This window comes from Amblyraja radiata, chromosome 32 (genome assembly GCF_010909765.2).
Source record: "Amblyraja radiata isolate CabotCenter1 chromosome 32, sAmbRad1.1.pri, whole genome shotgun sequence".
Taxonomy (NCBI): Eukaryota; Metazoa; Chordata; class Chondrichthyes; order Rajiformes; family Rajidae; genus Amblyraja; species Amblyraja radiata.
The window spans coordinates 15,264,667-15,286,005 of NC_045987.1; the positions used below are offsets into that span (position 1 = coordinate 15,264,667).

The following is a 21,339-nucleotide window of genomic DNA, read 5'->3' on the forward strand; positions in this document are numbered from 1 at the left end:
ACCAAATGCACTTCAGTGTTATATAGTCACTGGCATGTATCCACTAGTAGGGTAACACTGTTACCCAATGACAGACCCAACACAGGTACTGCATCTCAGTACAATAATAGACTGTACCAACTAGTACAAAAGCTCAACATTATTTAATAATAATATTTAATAAGAGTCCCTGTTCAACAAAAATGTGCCTAGTGTTATATAGTGACAGAATATATCTATCAGTGCAATACCTCACTGTTGTACAAAAGCAGACCTGTACTCACCAGCAATATACCCCCGTTTTCCACAGTGGTATATGAGGACCATCTTTTCACTCAAAACAGGCAAAATTCTATTAAAAGACAACCCATGTTTGTTGGGATAGAATAACGGCAACCTTTGTAAATGATCTGAATGCCTGATAGGATTCGTATAATGTTGAGTGTAATTGAGTGCATAGAAACAAAAGTCACTATTAAGCCCACATTCCTCACTCACCCTCTGCAAACACTCCAGGATGTTCTGGTACATCTGATAAATCTGTTTTGCAACCCGGACCTTTGTATCCATCTTCTCTATTTTGTTCTCAATCTGACGGATTGTCTGTAAATAAAGAAGTAAATAAGGAGCAACTTGAGAACAGTTGAAATTCTGATGGCGTTAACTTTTCCGAGAAGATTCAATGATTTGCGGAGATTAAGCAGGGAATCAGTAGGAAAGTCATGGATATTCTACAACCTGGTCTGGCAACTCCAAAGTTGACTAATATTGCAATGAGGATCACAGAACCAAAGCCACAAACTATTAGCTGAGGCACAAACAGCTGAGTGTCATCCTATCTAAGTCCTTCATGGCTTTATACGCCTCTATAAGATCATGCCTTAGTCTCCATGCTCCAAGGAATAAAGTCCTGGCCAGCTCAATCTCTCCTATAACTCAATCCTACAAGTCCTGGCAACATCCACATGGGGAACCCAGGTTGGGTAGATAGGAAGGACCCATTCCCCTTAGCAGATGAGCCCAAAAAAATAGTTTATTTATTAATTGATAGAAGGATTAGAAATGAGGTGAGGAAATAATGTTTTTAGTCAGAGGGTGATGAATATCTGAAACATGCCACTTGAGAGATGATAGAGGCAGAAACACTCATTACATTTAAATAGTTCTGAGACAAATGGTTGAAGAGCAATGAACTGTACAGCTATGGACCGACTATTGGAAGGTGGGAACAAGCTGCAGAACTCTCTCTGGACATGACCCCACTTTGTGATCATTTTTTTTTAGATTCTCAGGAAGTGCCTCATGTAGTGGAAGGAACAAATCATGACCCCCTGAGAATCTTCAACATTTTCTGCTTTTAAAACTAACTTTGAGCCTGATAAGGACGGGGTACTTGGCAATGACATTACTCAGGTGTACTCTCCAAATAGGTGATGCTGTCAGTGGGCATTTAGGTGGGTCCTAACCCCATTGCATTGACAGAGTTCATGGGTCAAGACCCAGAGCATTAAATCTCAGATCAGGAGGATATCTGGCTAGTGAAATGAAGAGAAATGCAGCTGTCAGACATTGCTAGTCAATTGAAGGACAGATGAGCCCACTATTGACAGATTTCAATGGAATTTTCTTTCAGGGCAGAAAGAGATGTTAAGGGACATTGATGATGCTCAAAAGTTACAAATATATTTAGACACGTTCCTATCAGGTTCTGAAACTACAGGGGGTCAAGGCCTGTACAATGCGTAGAAAGTATAGAAAGTTAAGGTGCAAAAGAAAACGGAGGTTGTGGGGCTGTGAGCAAATGAAAATGTTCAATTTGATGACTAGCTTAGAACAAAGAATGAAGTTGAGACATTTTGGCAAGGTAGAGGGCGAGGAGTTCAAGAGAGGAAACATATGGGAGTTAGATGTGGCCCTTGTGGCTAGAGGGATCAGGGGGTATGGAGAAAAGGCAGGTACGGAATACTGAGTTGGATGATCAGCCATGATCATATTGAATGGCGGTGCAGGCTCGAAGCGCCGAATAGCCTACTCCTGCACCTATTTTCTATGTTTCTATATGGTGCAGCAGATGTAGAGAAGGGGCACATGGTTATAATATGGTGAACTGTGAAGAAACAAGGAACTGCAGATGCTGTTTTTCAAAAAAGACACAAAGAGCTGGAGTAACTCAGCAGGTCAGTTAGCATATCTGGATAACATGGATGCTGCCTGACCAGCTGAGTTGCTCCAGCACTTTGTGTGTTTTTTGGTGACATGTGAAACCAGGTGATAGTCTTGGTGAGAGGGAGTTCAAAGTAGGGGGGGCTAATACTTGCTAAATACTGAAATGAAAAGCTGGTATGAATGGGAAGTATATCGAGATACTTGAAGAGGCCCACTGAGATACGAGGAGAGCATGTTGGCCTACCTACTATAGAAAAGATATTTGAGCTGTGGAGTGTGGAATGGTGTAAACATTGGAAAGATGTTAAAGGTAAGAGTTTCTAAAATGTTATCTAATTGATATTTTAATGCTATCAATTGTTTGGCTGGATGAATATTTAACATTTTCCCTGACAAAGACAAAATTTATTAAGAAAAAATAACATTCTTGTAATGCAATCACGATGACAGGATATCTCACAGCAATGCAACTTTGAATTGTAGACATTGTTGTGGAATTGAAAATGCAACAGCCAATTAGCAGCCAGGAAGCTCCAACAACGTAGAACCTCCCTGTTATTCTTAGATACAATCCTCAGATACAACTCGTATGTGTGAGAGGCATTTAGACAGACGCTTTTAAACAGACAAGGCACAGAAGGATATGGTTCTAATTTGGGAATATGGGACTAATTTAGATGGGCAAAGAGAGCAGCATATTTACGGTGTGCTCAAGGGCTGTTTCTGTGTTGTTAGACTCTATGCTTCTATAATCTATGACACAATAATACAAAATTAAAAAAGATAACAAGGAAAGATACCTGAAGAGCACTGCGCTCCCCTTCATCAAACTGGGTCTCCTTCTTCATAGTCTTCAAGGTTTGTGTAAGGTCCATCAAAACCCTTTGTCGTTTCTTAACTTCATAACAGTTTCGATTATACAGGTTCACTGTGTCATACAGATGCTTATTAAGCAACTCCTTAGAATCCTACAGTTACAAAAATAAAGCAGATTGAGAGAGGGTGAAAAAGATGATCAAAAAATAAAAGTGGTGTCAATTTACAGATGCACGATGAAAATAACCTAATTTGAAGTAAGGACATTCAAGTTGTCAACTTTGACTTGTCCTATTTCTGTAGGTTTCATCAGATATCCAGCTGCTCAACTGTCCTGCACCCACTCATTTGCCATCTCTTTGTTCCCAACAGCCAATTGGAAGGGATGAGTCTTTGTCACCAATTAGTCAGGACTGCTTGTCATGGTCCTTTTAGAGAAAAGGTCATTTTTCTTTAATGCTCCATGTTTCTCCTAGATTGCTCACAGCAGTTCCTCGGAGAATGATCTTTAATTTCTGGAGACGCCATGGGAAAATTTAAAATCAATTTAGCAGGAGATGGAACACAAAGTAGATGAATATGTATCCATGAATATGAATAGTGAACAAGTACACAATCAAACCAACTCTGCTGTTATATTCTCAAACAATTCCATAAATTAATTGACCACAAAGTACGCTATCACTAGTACACTGAAAACAATACAAATTCACAGTAAACTGGTGCTTTTCTAGATAATTACTGAGATGAAATGCTATACATAGAAGTCATTCGTATGAATAAGAACCAAATATGTATATCCACAGGGATTAAAAGAGTATCCCAGCTCACCTCCTGATCCCTCATGAATCTTTGTGGACATGTATACGTGCCTCAGTAGGAAATAAAAGTGCAGTGACTTACAGAAGAACATGGAATAAATATTTTTAATTTCCAACTAAATAAAGTCTCCGAGTTTAAACCTTCTATGAAACATAGGGAAGGTTCTAAATTAGATTCAAGTGAGCTCACTGCTCTGGTTATTTAATTAGTGCTTGTAATGTTCGGAGTTTTGCAGATGCGATTATGCTACAATGATCAAACTGAGAGTGCATGACAACACTTGGTTAAGCATTTAACAGAAATATTTTATTTACAAAAGAATTACTGTGAATAAGTGATAATGTTCCATAAGGTGGCACTGAATGGACCAAGTGCAAGATCTTGGGATGTGCAGAAAAAGCTAAGTAAGTTTTGATTGGACACTTAAACTTTAAAAGCTAGGCCCAGTGATGATAGGAAGGGATAAATATATAGCAGGGAGAAAAAAGTATAGTAATGAGGATCTTGGAAAGAGATACATCTTCAAGGTCAGATTTTCTTCCTAGGGCTGGAAGATCATGGGGTATGAGGAAAAAGTTGTAACAGGGTACTGAACTTGAATGAACAGCCATAATCATCTTGAATGGCAGAGTAGGGTTAAATGGTCTCCCCTTGGTTTCAGTTTCTATGCAAACATGGTGCTAAAATAAATACAGCCTCCCATTGAAAGAACATGGTCCTTTCCTATGGAATTACAACCAGAAGAGGATATCCTAACTTGATCAGAACAGATCATAAAATGTAGAAATAAAAGTGTGTGATTTTGGTGGTCGTGTAAATAAGCCAATCTAGAGGCAAGTCAAGGGTCAGATTGCTTTGTTGTGCAATTGGGTGGCAGATGGCAAGGTTTCAAAAGGACTGGTGCAGAGATAGCATCTGTGGAGTTAGAAACTGGTGTAGAACAGTGGTTTGACCCCACTCTTGGAAAGGTAACCTTTTCACTCCTATCAACATGTTGAACTGCATACACAACCAACCAGACCAGATTTGTAGGAAAGAACTGCAGATGCTGATTTAAATCAAAGGTAGACACAAAATGCTGGAGTAACTCAGCGGGGCAGGCAGCATCTCTGGAGAGAAGGAATGGGTCGACATTTCGGGTCGAGACCCTTCTTCAGACTGCTGCCTGTCCCGCTGAGTTACTCCAGCATTTTGTGTCCACCTTTGACCAGACCAATGTTAGTTTTGATATGTACGAGTTAAATATTTTAATGAAATACCCCAGTGGGGAGAATGGTCCATGGGAAAATAAACATAACAAAATTATATATAGATAAAGTTGGACGGTTCCCAAGCTTAAGTGGTCAAAAAAAAACATAAGCCTTATCTCTAGCAATGCTTCACATGGTAATCTGCCTGCTAGAAATTCAAGGACAGCTGATTTTAATGTCTTTTTTTGGACGAAAATGGGAAATGTTCCAGCTTAGTAAGAGGGTTGATAAAAGGATTCCACAAGCTGTACATCAGTTATTGTGAATCCTGTAACTAGTGATTGCATTGGACAACAATCTCAAAATGACACAATGCATTATGGGAGTACAGATAGGAGGCTGGTGAGATGCCTCTGAAATGTCTTCCTTCTTCCGGAACCATGACTTCCCCATCAACCAGAAAGGACAGAGCCTTTAACTGCATCTCATTTATTTATTGCATCTCTGACAACTCCCTCTCTCCTCCTTGTCAGAACAAGAACAGTTCCCCGGTCCTCACTTCCATTGCAAGAGCCTCCCAGTTCAACATGTCATCCTGTGCAATTTCTGCAGTTCCAACAGGAGTCCACCATCAGACATGTATTTCATCCCCGCCTCATCAGCATTTTAAAATTATTGTACCCTTTGCAATCCATCCTACCCATCCTAACCCAACTCTTCCAACCTCACCTCCCACTCCCCTTAATGCAATATTGCGTGCAGTTGCAGGAGATACACCTGCCTTCTTCTCACCAAACAGGGACCCAAAATCCAGGTGAAGCACCAATACATTTTCACTTCTTCCAATCTAATGTACTGCGTTTAGTGTACACAATGTGATCTCCTCTACACTGCACAGACCAAACACAGATTGGCTGATTGGTTTGTGGACCAGCTACATTCAAATTGCTTCCGACTTTGACCTTTCTTTCTGTGACCATTGCACTGTTACACCAAGGTTTGAGGAATAACACTTTATCAGGTTTGAAGGGTGAAGGTTGACATGAAAGGAACAACATCAGGTTTGATGAACAACACTTTATCTTCTATTAAGCCATATTACAGTCTCTGGACTCCATAGCAAATTGTCCAACTTTATTTCTGTCTGTGTCTGAACTGACCAATTGTGGTTTACGTGCACTTCTTCTAACCTCATCTCTGCTTTCGAAGCTTCCAATGTGGCCTTCTTTACATCGGCGAGACCAAGCATAGATAGACAACCGTTTCGCCGAACACTTGTGCTTGGTGATGGACAATGATAAACCTAAACATGTCCCGAATGGTCACCTATTTAGTACCATTAGATAACAGCTTGGACGGGAAAATCTAGCAGGAAGGGCCACTGCACCTGATTCATAATATACATGCACGCAATCATTTTAATGGCATAGGATTTAGGAATGTCATCAGATTTATGGTAGGCCACAGGGATATGGGACCATGGTGACTTGTGCAAGGAAGGTTCCATATGAGATCAGTGTCTCTGATTTGCCATCAGAACTACTTTCACAAGCATGGTTCAATGGCAGCAGTGATTAAAATAACACCAGGGGTTTAAATTAACTGTTACATACTGTCTCCACTGTTCTTTTGTGTTGGATTAAACTTTCACGTTCTTACCTCAATGCCAGCTTTTGCGAAGCAGAGTTTTAAATCCTTACGATCCTCACATTCTTGAGCAATGACGTTCTCAACCACCTGTGTAAAAGAAAAGTGAGACAAGGTGAAGACAATGTTATCTTGGAGACAATGAAGTCTCCAAGTTAATATGGATCCCATTTCAAATGCCAAATCCCAACAGTCTCCAAACTCACAGCACAGGAACAGTTTCATCATTCAAAACAATACATATTGCTTCCATCTTCAGCAGTAAACTGGAACATTGCTACCTCAAGGAAATTAAACATCACAGCAGGAAGAATAAATTACTATATAAAGTAGCCCAACATTTGTCTTTACAATAAAATATATAGAACGTCCAAATTCATGTCAATGTGCAATTAAGACCAACATCGTAAGGTTAGAAGCAAAGGTTTTAAAAATATATATTTTTGGGGAACTTGGTATTGTCCATCTCCACCTGCCCTCAAGTTAATGATGGTGAGCCGTCCTCTTCAACTGCTGGCAATTTGTACGGTGAATTTTGCTGCGGTAGGATTTAGTTTGCTGATGACACTGTGGTGGTGGGCCTGATCTCAGACAACGACGAGAAGTCCTACCGGGAGGAGGTGGATGGTCTGGCACTCTGGTGCCAGGATAACAGCCTCCTCTTGAACATCAAAAAAACGAAGGAGCTGATCATGGACTTTAGGAGGACACATCATCCAAGGACGTACACTCCATTGAGGATAAATGGGGATCCTGTGGATAGGGTGAACTGTTTTAAATATCTGGGAGTCCACATCTCCAAGGATATGACATGGGCATCACACGCCTCAGCACTCGTAAGGCAAGGCAGCGCCTTTACCACCTCAGGCAATTGAGGAAATTCAGAGTGTCTCCGAGGATCCTCCAGTGCTTCTACGCAGCGGCGGTGGAAAGCATCTTGTCCGGGAACATTACCATCTGGTTTGGGAATTGCTCTGCCAAGGACAAGAAGGCTCTGCAGAGAGTAGTGCGTTCGGCCGAACGCACTATGGGAACTTCACTTGCCCCCCTGCAGGAACTATACATCAGGAGGTGCAACTCCAGAGCCAACAATATCATGAGAGACCCCTTCCACCCCTGCAACGGACTGTTCCAGGCAAACGCCTCCGTTGCCATGCGGTGAGAACGGAGAGGTTGAGAAGGAGTTTCTTCCCAGAGGCCATTCGGACTGTAAACGCCTATCTCACCAGGGACTAACTCTACTGAACGTTTTTCCTTCCATTATTTATTATGTAAAAGAATATGTGTGTTATGATTGTGTTTATAGTTTGTTTGGTTGTTTGTCTTTTGCACAAAAGTCCGCGAGCATTGCCACTTTCATTTCACTGCACATCTCGTATGTGTATGTGACAAATAAACTTGACTTGACTTGACTAGAGATACAGCATGGAAATAGGCCCTTCGGCCCACAGGGTCCATGCGGACGATCGATCAACCATTCACACTATTTCTAGGATTTAGGCCGAAGATGAAGGTATGTTGATATATTTCCAAAGTACCACAGGTATACAACATTCTTCTAAGTAAAAGTGACGTGTTATATCGAAACATAGAAAAGTACAGCGCCGGAACGGGCCCTTCGGCCATCTATGAGTACACTGACCATATTGCTAAATTAAAACTATTCCCATCTGCCTGAAAAATGGTCCATATACCTATATTCCCTGCCTATTTATATATCTGCTTAAATGTCTCTTAAACATTACTATCATATCTGCTTCCACCACCTCCACTGGCAGCGTATCCTGGGCTTCTGCCACTCTTTATGTAAAAATACCTGCCTTGCTCCTCTCACCTTAAACCTACAGTATGCCCTCTAGTATTTCACATTTCCACCCTGGGAAAAATAATATCTACCCTATCTGTTTCTTCCATAATTATATATATTCCTTTTTCATGTCAACCTTCACCCTTCAACACTCCACAGAAAACAATCTAGTTTTTTCCAACTTCTGCTTAAAACCTAGTAAGTTCCAATCGAGGCAATATCTTGGAGAATGTCTTTTGCGTCCTCTCCAAATCCTCCGCACCCTTATTATAGTGCAGCAACTAGAACTGCATGCTGTACTCTAAATGTGGCTGAACCAAAGTTTTATACAGCTGTTACGTGACTTGCCAATCTTTATAATTAGTGCCCCGGCTGATGAAGACAAGCACATTATTTGTGTTGCCACTTTCATGGATTGGACAGTAAAGGTGGTGTACGGCATGCTTGCCTCCATCAGTCGAAGCTCAGAGTGTAAAAGTCAAGGAGACATGTTGCAGTTATGTAAAACTTTGGTTCAGCCACATTTGGAGTCTTGCATGTTGTTCTGGTTGCCACACTATGGTAAGGATGTAGAGGATTTGGATACCACGGTCCTGCAACTTACTCTCCTCTTGTATTTAACCTCCCAAAATGCAGCACCTCACGCTTGTCCAGGTTAAACACCATCTGCCTTTTCTCTGCCCAAATGTCCAACTGATCTGTACCCTTCGACAACCTTCCTCGCTATCCACAACTCTTCCAATTTTCATGTCATCTGTAAATTAGATCATATACATGTTCAACCAAGTAATTAAAATATATTATAAATAACAATGATTCCAGCATTGATCCTTGCAGTGCACAACCGGTCACAGACATCCAGTCATAAAAACACCCCTCAATAAACTCTACTACTGCCGGTCGTTTATGAGCAAGCATATTTTGGTTCCAATTTAACAGCTCACTGTGGATCCTTGCAACTTAATCTTCTGGGTTAATCTACCATGAGGAATCTTGTCAAATGCTTTACTAAAGTCAATGTCAACCACATCCATTGCCCTTACCTCCTACGTCGTCATCATCTCAGAAAACAAAATCAAATTGAGGGTCAGAACCTCCCCACATAAAGCCAAGCTGACCATCTCTAAAAGACTCAAATTTTTCCAAATGCAAATAAATACTAGCCCTAAGAATCTTCTCAAGTAATTTCCCTACCACTTCAGTAAGATTCAGCAGCTTCCAATTCTCTGGTTTGTCCCAATGCCCTTCTTAAACAAAGGCACCTTTCCGGTGGTTGAAGAGGATACAGTTAAATCCCCAACAATCTCCTTTATTGCTTTCCTCGGTATTCCCGGACAGATAACAAGGGACTTATCCAACCTAATGTTTTGCATGCCATCCAACGCGACCTCCTCCTTTATATCAACATGCCCCAGAGTATAAACATACACTTCCATAAACTCACAATCATTAATGTCCTTCTCCTTGGTGAATACTGATGCCAAGTACTCACTAAGGGCTTCACCTATTTCCTCTGACTCCTTGCTTAAATTACTTCCTTTGCACTTCAGAGGACCTACCCTTTCCCTAGCTACCACTTTGCTTCTAAAAATGAATAAAATGTGTCATGGTGTGCTGTCAATGCAGTCTGCAACATACAAATTAGGCGTAGACCACTCTGACTCTCAAGCCTGTTCCACCACTTACCCGATCACTACTATTGAACTTAATGCTCTCCAGCACCACATCCTTGCGTAGTTGCCTGATTTTATCCGAGTTCTCCGCAATCCCTTTCTCGGCTGTTTGATAATAAGCAGTCTTGTACTTCTCTGAAAGTAAATTCAAGAATAGAAACCCATTACTTCATTAATCAGTGAGTTTGAAATTTTGTAAATTGATCTCCCCCAAACGAGTTCATTTGCTTTGGATTAGTAACAATCACATCTTATCAGACCGCACAAAGGAAAAGGGCTGAGTAGTGCTTGAACAGTTATTCCAGAATTATCAGAAGTAAGTTTATTGGCCAAGTATGCACATACAAGGAATTTGCCTTGGTGCTCTGCACACAAGTAACAACATGACATAGTGACAGTTACGAATGACTCAGAAAACACTAAACATTAATAATAATAAAACAATAATGATAAAACACCATTGATCAAGCATGTGAACCAACAAAATATCAGATGAAAGGGAGGCTACAGATTTTTAGCTGTTGAGTAGAGCAACTACACGTGGATAAAAACTGTTTTTATGTCTGGCTGTGGCAGCTTTGACAGTCCAGAGTCACCTTCCAGAGGGAAGTGATTCAAAGAGTTTGTGGCCAGGGTGAGAGGGGTCAGAGATGATCTTGCCCGCTCGCTTCCTGGCCCTTGCAGTGTACAGTTTATCAATGGAGGGAAGGTTGCAGCCAATAACCTTCTCAGCTGATTGGACGATTCGCTGCAGCCTCCAGGTGTCATGCTTGGTGCCTGAGCCAAACATGACCATGATAGAGAAGGTGGGGACAGACTCTACGATGGCTACGAAGTAGTCATGTTTAGTATTTTGTTGCATATCCTTTGCATGCAATGACTGCATGAAGTCTGCGATTCATGGACATCACCAGTTGCTGGGTGTCTTCTCTGGTAATGCCCTGCCAGGTCTGTATTGCAGCCATCTTTAGCTTATGCTTGTTTTGGGGGCTCAGCCCCATCAGTTTTCTCTACGGTATATAAAAGGCATGCTCATTTGGGTTCAGATCGGGCGATTGACTTGGCCACTCAAGAATTGACCATATTTTAGCGTTGAAAAACTCCTTTGTTGCTTCAGCAGTATGTTTGGGATCATTGTCTTGCTGTAGAATGAACTGCCGGCCAATTAGTTTTGAGGCATTTGTTTGAACTTGAGCAGATAGGATGTGTCTACACACTTCAGAATTCATTATGCTATTACCATCAGCAGTTGTATAATCAATGAAGATAAGTGAGCCAGTACCTTCAGCAGCCATACATGCCCAGGCCATAACAACCCCACCACCGTGTTTCACAAATTAGGTGATATGCTTTGGATCTTGGGCAGTTCCTTCTCTCCTCCATACTTTGCTCTTGCCATCACTCTGATATAAGTTAATCTTCGGCTCATCTGTCCACAAGACCTTTTTCCAGTACTTCTTGGCAAACTGTAACCTGGCCATCTATTTTTGCGGCTAATCAGTGGTTTGCATCTTGCAGTGTAGCCTCTGTATTTCTGTTCATGAATTCTTCTGCGGACAGTGGTCACTATTTCTGAACTGTCGGACAGGTTTTTGGGGATTTTTCTTTATTATAGAGAGAATTCTTCAGTCATCAGCTGTGGAGGTCTTCCTTGGCCTGCCAGTCCCTTTGCGATTAGGAAGCTTGAAAATTTTACTTTTATTCGAACAAACAGGTTCGCTTCTTAATAAACAGACAACTCACAATACGGTTGGTAGACCAGTTCAAAACTTTACTTATTATCGGCTGATGGAAGTGGCAAGGAAAACCCCAGTCAAGTGAGCAATACAGACACTTGGCTGTCCTCAGTCCACTTCCCTGAACAACAGAATTACACGGTATTATATAGTGTTTTTTTGTCACCTTAGCACATTCCACAAACATTAGTCATGGTCAGAGGTACAGAGAATACACATTACTACAGGATGCGTCTGAATTGTCTCGTTACATCAGTTGCATCAAAGGCATCTTGCCATATGGTACAAGGACTTTACATATCAAAGGCATCGGACATTTCGTACAAGATACTTGCATATCAAAGTTATCAGTCACTGCATACCTCAAAGGCATCGGACATTGTCCCAATACCCCATACTGGGATTAATCTGGGCTTCCTCTCTCATCAAATGCTAGACGGGAAATCATTTTAAAGTCATTCATTATCTCAATACACAGCAACCTGTGGCAAACCTAGACTTGCCTTTCTGTATCAATCTCCTGGAGAAAAGCCTGCTTTGAGACTAAAATATCATTTAATATTTTCTTATATTTTTAACATAATTCAGCCTTATCATTCCATCCTTATCAAAAATTTTGATAAAAAACAGTCCTTGCCGCGTACATACGAAAGACCATAAGCATCTTAATAGACAATTACTAGTACAACTAGTAATACAATCAATCCACAGTGGACAATAGTTCCCCAAGTCCCTCCAAACATATTAAATGGCCACCAACCTCCCCTGGAGCTATAATCATGGAATTCAGCTCCTACCTTCCTTATTTCAGCTACTTCCATTCTGATATGGGCAGCCAAGTTAGTAATGTTGGAGGAAGCATCGGGAATAAAAGTACAACATTTTCGACCTATTATTGCACATGTCCCTCCTTTTTCTACTCGGATAAAATCTAAGGCCAATCTGTTTTGTAATACTACAGTTCTCATAGCTACCATTTCAGCTGTTACCCCTTCTCTCTCCTCCTGGGTTGCACTCAAGGAGACGGCAGTGTCATTAATAATAATAATAATATTTTATTGTCATTGCACATAGGTGCAACAAGATTTGATATGCGGCTTCCATCCGATGTCATAACTTAACAACTAATAAAATTTAGATACCCCGAGAAACATGATTTATAAAAAAAAAAAAAGAACAGTAAAAACAGTGAAACAGTCTAAAGTGCAAATATGTCTGTGTCGGGTCGATGTGACCATCCGAGGGAGACAGTTCATGGGGGGGGGGGGTGCACTCAGCAGGCCCGGTTCAGAACAGCGATAGCTCTGGGGATGAAGCTGTTCCTGAGTCTGGAGGTGCGGGTGTAGAAGGCCTTGTAACGTCTGCCGGAAGGTAGGAGTTCGAACAGATACAAAGGTGTGAGGAGTCTTTGTGGATGCTGACGGCCTTCCTGAGGCACCGTGTGTAGTAAATGCCCTCCAAGGCTGGTAGCTGTGTCCCAATAATCTTCTGCGCCCTGTGGACGACGCGCTGATGAGCTCTCTTCACCGCCTCCGTGTATCTGAGATACAACACAGAGATGCCATGTGTTAGTATGCTCTCTGTGGTGCAGCGGTAGAAGGTTATCAACAGCTGTTGAGGCAGACCAGTCTTTTTCAGTGTTCTCAGGAAGAACAGTCGTTGCTGTGCCTTCTTGACCAGCGCAGCGGTGTTGGTGGACCATGTGAGGTCCTCTGAAATGTGTGTGCCCAGAAACCTAAAAGCTGGACACTCTCTCCACACTGTCCCCGTTGATAGAGACGGGGGCGTATTCCCCATTATGTGTCCTCCTGAAGTCGATAATCAGCTCCTTGGTCTTGGAGGTGTTTAGGGACAAGTTGTTACGTGAGCACCAGTCCGCCAGGTTCTGCACCTCCGCTCTGTAGTTTGTTTCATCACTGTTGGTGATCAGCCCGATCACCGTTGTGTCGTCTGCGAACTTGACTATGGTGTTGGTGTCGAATGCAGGAACACAGTCGTGTGTGAAGAGGGAGTAGAGCATGAGGCTCAGTACACAGCCCTGTGGTGTGCCGGTGTAGCAAGTGTCTCTACAGCGGAGGCCATTTTAATTAATTCCCGTGACACTATTATACTACCATAGGACGGGAAAAGGATCATAAAAATTGCTCAGCCTTATTAGGCTTCGATTGAAACTCCCCGTGTGCTGGTGTAACTGGTTCATGCTTCTCTTGTGTGGTACTGCATATGCAACATAACAATGCCCTGTCACAAACATACTGTTTCCCAAAAATACACCCGTGCCTTCCTTGGTTGTGGCAAAAACTGGTAGATTTAACTGGCCTTTTGCGGATCTCTTACTATCCTATCTGTAGTCTGGGTATCTCTGCTGTGCTTGTCATGTTTGATTCCAATCTTGTTTAAAGGGAGGTGTGTACCATCCTTTAAATGTGGTTTAGTCCTCAAGTTTGCCATTCTGACGGAAGTCCAGTCCATGTGGGCCACCCCAGAATAAAAGGAGGGTCAATAGCCCCATTATCCTTTCTTGTTTCCACAAACTGTTCACAGTCAATCAAATGTATCCAACGACGATGATCTTCAGTCTTCACGGCAGTTGATATTGATGGTAGCACTTGGTTGTTCCTTTGAACAGTCTCAATTTCTTCTTGGCCCAACACCCCGTCATGGTGTAGCCTTTATGGACTTGTCCCTGTGCTCACTGGTGTTCAGCACAGCTCCTCGTACCTGGGAATGCAGATCTGGTAAGACATGGGCTAATTGCTGTCCATACATAATTAGTTAATCACCCAGGGCCTGTAGGTGGCTTCCTCCCACTCTCCAGGGGGTGGGTACAGCAGCCTATCCTGTATCAATTAAAAAGATGTTAATCCTGTTTCTATAGCTGCGGTTGAATGACCCATTCTATTCATTCCCTCCACCAAAACTCTGCAGGTGATTTGGAAATGTGAAATCACCTTCCCTGTGAACTTATTCTTTAATCCGATTATATCTGAAGAGGCTCCCCCCACCTAAATATTCAAATCTCCAAATATGTTCTCTTCCCCAATCTACTTCATCTTCTCTCACCTTTTACCCCTCATTGTGAGTTCCCTCAAACCCCCTTTTGTAAGCCATAAGACAATTTTGCATGTACCTTCATTTTTCCCTTACACAGCACATGCTTCAACACCTTTGTTTGTCTCGACAGTAATCTTGCTTCATTTCCATTTTAAAGGACAACCTCTGTTATCACATCAAAACAATCTTTCCCAAAAGAACTCACTCAGAATCAGTAATCGATAATCGATAACACATTTTCTTTTTCTCTGTGATTGTGACATTTCCAATCTCATTTTACACTTTAATCGGGATGAGTCCCTTTTTGAACTCAATTTATAACAAACAACACATTTTATCATTCAAGTATAGCTCCGCCCCCCCATTCATGGCAGTTTCTTAAAGGGACACACCATAACCTGTCTGTTCATTTGCATTTTAAAGGACAAACTCTGTTCTTAAAGGGACACACACACATTTACTCATTGCTTCAAATTTCACACATTCCACATACAAAAAACATTGTTTTACAAGCAGTACATATACAAAAAACATTGTTTTACAAGCAGTACATAATATTTCATCATCAAAGATGTCTCTTTGTAATTTACTTTACCTTTTTCTGACAAGTCTTCTGTTTACCAGAATCCTGGTTACAAAGAATTTACAAGAAAACATTTAAAAGCTGCTATGTTTTATTAGCTCAGACATTCCCCAGGGAGACTGATGCTCTATCGGGTCACTTATATAGTCATTGCAGTGGGAGGACTGAGGTATAGTCTTTTTGTTGAAGCGAGAGAGTTAAGTTTGAAACACTCGTACGCTGTGATTGGACATTGATCCAGATTGTGATTAGTCAGACTCCCCGTGACTTTTCAGTCTCCCTACCCTATCCTCATTTCTCCTCCGAATTTTCCTTCATCCCCAATTTTTTTTATAACATAATTGCTTGTCAGAAAAAGGGTTCCCCCAGGGTAATTTTGTTTTGCACAATATCTTCCCCCTCCTTTTTTTCTTTTTTTTTTAGACAATAGACAATAGGTGCAGGAGTAGGCCATTTCGCCTTCGAGCCATTCAATGTGATCATGGCTGATCATCCCCAATCAGTACCCCGTTCCTGCCTTCTCCCCATATCCCATGACGCCGCTATTTTTAAGAGCCCTATCAAGCTCTCTCTTGAAAGCATCCAGAGAACCTGCCTCCACCACCCTCTGAGGCAGAGAATTCCACAGACTCACTACTCTCTGTGAGAAAAAGTGTTTCCTCGTCTCCGTTCTAAATGGCTTACTCCTTATTCTTAAACTGTGGCCCCTGGTTCTGGACTCCCCCAACATCGGGAACATGTTTCCTGCCTCTAGCATGTCCAAGCCCTTAACAATCTCATATGTTTCAATGAGATTCCCTCTCATCCTTCTAAACTCCAGAGTGTACAAACCCAGCTGCTCCATTCTCTCAGCATATGACAGTCCCGCCATCCCGGGAATTAACCTTGTAAACCTACGCTGCACTCCCTCAATAGCAAGAATGTTCTTCCTCAAATTAGGGGACCAAAACTGCACACAATACTCCAGGTGTGGTCTCACTAGGGTTCTGTACAACTGCAGAAGGAACTCTTTGCTCCTATATTTGATTCCTCGTGTTATAAAGGCCAACATGCCATTTGTTTTCTTCACTGCCTGCAGTACCTGCATGCTTACTTTCATAGACTGATGTACAACGACCCCCAGATCCCGTTGTACTTCCCCTTTTCCCAACTTGACGCCACATTTAGATAATAATCTGCCTTCCTGTTTTTGCTACCAAAGTGGATAACCTCACATTTATCCGCATTAATCTTCATCTGCCATGCATCTGCCCACTCCCCCAACCTTTCCCAGTCACCCTGCATTCTCATAGCATCCTCCTCACAGTTCACACTGCCACCCAGCTTTGTGTCATCTGCAAATATGATATTGTTACTTTGAATCCCTTCATCCAAATCATTGATGTAACATTGATTTCAAACTTGTCATTTTGCGACCCAATCCTTTGCTTTTTTTAAATCTTTTCAGTCTGTCCATCAACTGCAACAGTTTCCAACCTCTTTAACTCTATTTCTACCTTATCATTCCCTCCTTACCAGCATGGGTAAGGGAGTGAATATATGTTAGAAACACAGGTAAAAATGCCTCGGGTACACAAACTTGTCAAAGCGGGGTGAGCAGAATCAATGGCACAGCCCTCTCGTTTCCATAGTTGTTTTTGGATATCAGAGGCGTCCCTCTGTAATGTACATACCTCCCACAAGTCTGGCAGGACCGTTCTATTTGCTAGCATCTGTTTACCTGCTGTCACTACGCATTTGGATGCATAGGCTGCTTATTTGGCAACACTATCGGTAAACACATTGCCTTTGGTTATAGGGTCCCCAGCACCAGTGTGGGCAGCACATTTAATAATGGCCAGCTGTTCTGGGAGCATCAATGCCTTAAGCAAGTTACGCACAGAAAGGGCATTCCCGTGCTCCCAATTCTGAGGAGCTTTGTAAGTCGGAACTTCGAGGTATAGGGATGTTACTGACGGAGCTGCCATAGGTAAGGATGCCATCGCTACTGGTGGGGCGTAGGGAGGTGGACGTCTCCCGGGATTATCTAAATCATCATCTTCACTACCAAACAGGGTCATCGTGCCAGACATGAGGTCTCCTCCGGAGGATTTACCAGTACTGGGTCTATTTTTACTAACCATCACCTGTTTCTTACCTCCCGCCTGTCTCTTAATTCTTTTCTCTTGTTCCTCTGCCCACTGGCATTCTAGTTGCAATACTTTGCATCCTTTCATGGTGCTATCCTTGTTTCTTAACTCTATCCCTTTCTTACATGCAGTATCCATCCAACTTCAATCTCTACTCTCCTCATGCTTCTTTTCTGCTTCCGTTTTCCATTCCTTAATTCCTTTCTTCCATTTCTTTCCTGCATTCCTTTCCCATATCAACATCTCTGCTCTTTGTATTGTCTAACTTAATATTCTATAGTCGTTGTTACTTTTAGGGTTCAAATAACACATATGTTGGACGGGCGTTCCCCTATTACTTTTATCCATAGTATTCCACATAGCCGCGACTCCCAACCTGGCAAATTCTCTAATTATTGAGAGAGAGAGAGAGGGAGAGAGAGAGAGAGAGAGAGAGATAGAGATAGAGATAGAGAGAGAGAAAGAGCAGACTTCTCAATCCCTAGTGTCTCAACTTGTACAACCTACCCTAACCCTATCTAATCTAGCCACGAGGATTCTCAGCCCGGCTAATACAACCTACCCTAGCCCCAAGTGTCTCAACTTGGGGGGAGAGAGAGAGAGACAGAGACAGACAGAGACAGAGACAGAGGGAGACAGAGAGAGAGAGTGAGCAGACTTCTCAATCCCTAGTGTCTCAACTTGTACAACCTACCCTAACCCTATCTAATCTAGCCACGAGGATTCTCAGCCCGGCTAATACAACAGAGACAGAGACCAAGATTCTACAACATCCAAATTCCAATTAAAATCTTGCTTAAAATATTTGACAGTGTAATCCAGCCTATTGCGCTTTATGGTAGTGAAGTATGGGGTCAGCTCAGTCACCATAGTTATAGTAAATGGGAAAAACATCCAACAGAGGCCCTGCATGCGGAATTTTGTCGGAACATTTGGCGTATCCAAAGGAAAACACCAACAAATGCATGTAGGGCGGAATTAGGCAGATACCCACATAATAAATATCCAGAAAAGAACACTAAATCACCTTAAATCTAGCCCCCCAGATACCCTCCAGTTTAAAGCCCTTCAAATACAAGAGGGGAGCCCAGAAAGGAGTTCCCTGTGTCAGTTTTACTGAGACTAACTACCCCTATTCAGTTAAACCCTATCCAGTTAAACCCTGACCAGCCTCAGATCAATACTGATCCCCAATCACCAGTTAGAGTGAACCAAATTATCAAACAATGTAAAGAAACGTATTTGGAACATTGGGATAAAGAAACCAAGAGCCAAAGCAGATTAGAATGTTACCGTGCCCTAAATATAGATTATAAATTGGCAGACTATCTCTCAACTGTTAGAGACATAAAGCAGAGACAGACCCTCACCAAATACAGAGTAAGTGACCACTATTTGGCAGTTGAAAAAGGAAGACAGAAGAGATTCTGGCAACCAAGTGAAAATACAATATGCAGCCACTGTTTGACAGATGAGGTTGAAGCAGAGGTGCACTTCCTCCTAAAATGCAAAAAATTTGACAAAACAAGGAAAACATACTTTGACGAACTCAGTCTGGCAACCCCTGATTTTAAAGAACTAGATGATATGTCAAAACTAAGAATAATCCTTAGTGAAGGAAATACGGCACATCTTTGTGTACAATACGTAACAGCATGCCATAACCTGAGAGACGGTGAATTACCAACATGCACATATGCACGCACACACTAATTGACATTAACTGACATTAAGAAATTAGTATTGAATTGCTAAACTTGCTATTCTATTGTACTGCTTACAGCTGCAAGAACGTGTAGCAATCAATAAAGGGCTATAGGTCTATTGCGAGTTTATGTACAGGGACATATCTATCCATGCACTGTATACTTGTTCATATATTTATGTATTTTAAATATGTATGTTATGTTTTATACTTTGGAAATATAACGATGTATTTTATCATGCCAATAAAGTTTTTTTAATTGAAAAATTGAAGAGACTTCTCAATTCCTTCTTAAAAATACACAAAACCCAATTGGTCACCTTTGTCTGTTTCTAAGAACCTCGGCAGGGAACCAATTCAACGTCTGATGAAGGATCACATATGTTCCCGGGAATATCTAGGAGTCGGTTGCAACGGACCGATAAGAGCTCAATTTTCTCCCTTTCCAGTCCCGGCAACATCTGCAACCTCTTGCTCATTCAGCTGTTGATGGTGTCCCAGCGAGTTCTGCCGACAAAACGCCAATGAAAATGTTACTTTTATTCAAACAAACAGGTTCGCTTCTTAATAAACTCACAATACGGTTGGTAGACCAGTTCAAAACTTTACTTATTATCGGCCGATGGAAGTGGCAAGGAAAACCCGTCAAGTGAGCAATACAGACACTTGGCTGTCCTCAGTCCACTTCCCTGAACCAAAGAACCTGTAGCGGAGCAAGATAGATCACTCCTGCTAAATGCAATGGGCTGACGTGTAGTACGCAACGGAACGGAACGTGGGCTTTTTTTTCATCCATTTACGTAACCTGACCCGACCCGACTCGCAGTGTAATCAACGTTGCGGGGGGAACAGTTTGTGTTAATAAATTAAAATTCTGAAAATGAGAAGATTTTTACCAAATAACTATTATTTTTACAAGGATGTTTCCGTAACCGGCTTCCGTCTCCGCACTAGTTATCTTTGCTCCGCTATGGGATCTTTGGTGCGGAGACGGAAGCCGGTTACGGAAATGGGGCTGGAAATTACCCATGAATCTGCCCATGACCATACTACGTCTTTCTCGTCGAGTGATCTATCTTGCTTGTTATAGGATCTTTGCCCTGAACAACAGAATTACATGGTATTATATATCCGTAAGTGGCGGCGCTCGCCTGCGGTCCGTCTGTTTTTTCTTTTGTCCTATTTTAGTAAAATTTTAGTTTATTACGTTGTGTATGTGTGGGGGGGGGGGGGGGGTGGGAGAAACATGGTTTTGGTCTCTTCCTTCTGGGGGATGCGACTTTTTCTTGTCGTATCCCCCTTCTCCTTATCGGTCTGCGCTGAGGCCTAATGGCGGAGCTGGCAGCCTCCAACTACGACCGACCTCGAGGCTCCGGAGGCAGAGCCAGCCAGGACTTACCAGTGCGAAGCTGGCCGACTTCGGGGCTGTGGCGGCCGTTCCGGCGGCGGCGGCCCGGCTTCGGGGCTGTGGCGGTTTTCAGGCGGTGGCGGCCAGGCTGCGGGGCTGTGGCGGCGGCGACCGGAATTTGGGGGCTCGGCCGCGGGCCCAGTGGACGACATCGTCGGGGGCTCGCAGGTCACAGGTTGGTGACCTGTTTTTCCGGTGCTCCCGCAACATAAGCTGCGTCCACTGGACTGGAGGGCGGCAGCTTCGACCACCCCAGGCCGCAGGACTGACTTACCATCACCCGGCGGGGTCACAACAACGGAAGCCTAGATTACCTCAGCGCAGAGGGAGAACAAGGAGGGAAGAGACAGAGACTTTAAGACTTTTGCCTTCCATCACATTGAGGAGGTGCCTGGTGAACTCACTGTGGTGGATGTTCAATTTGTGTTTATTGTGTGTTTTCGTTATTTTATTATATGCAAGGCACGAAATTTCGTTCAGACCGAAAGGTCTGAATGACAATAAAGGATAATTCAATTCAATTCAATATAGTGTTTTTTTGTCACCTTAGCACATTCTACAAACATTAGTCATGGTCAGAGGTACAGAGAATACACGTTATTACACGATTCGTTTGAGTTGTCG

At 42.4% G+C, this 21,339-nt stretch overlaps 1 protein-coding gene across 1 annotated transcript in view; it reads right to left on the reverse strand.

Moving 5' to 3' along the window:
* ccdc183 (coiled-coil domain containing 183) overlaps positions 1-21,339 on the reverse strand; it is a 43,544-nt gene that overhangs the window by 20,326 nt on the left and 1,879 nt on the right. The window contains exons 2-5 of the mRNA XM_033048730.1: positions 10,114-10,235; positions 6,633-6,710; positions 2,946-3,113; positions 478-582 (exon numbers count right to left, since the gene is read on the reverse strand). Coding sequence (XP_032904621.1) covers positions 478-582; positions 2,946-3,113; positions 6,633-6,710; positions 10,114-10,235 — 473 coding nt within the window. The remainder of the gene's footprint in view (positions 1-477; positions 583-2,945; positions 3,114-6,632; positions 6,711-10,113; positions 10,236-21,339) is intronic.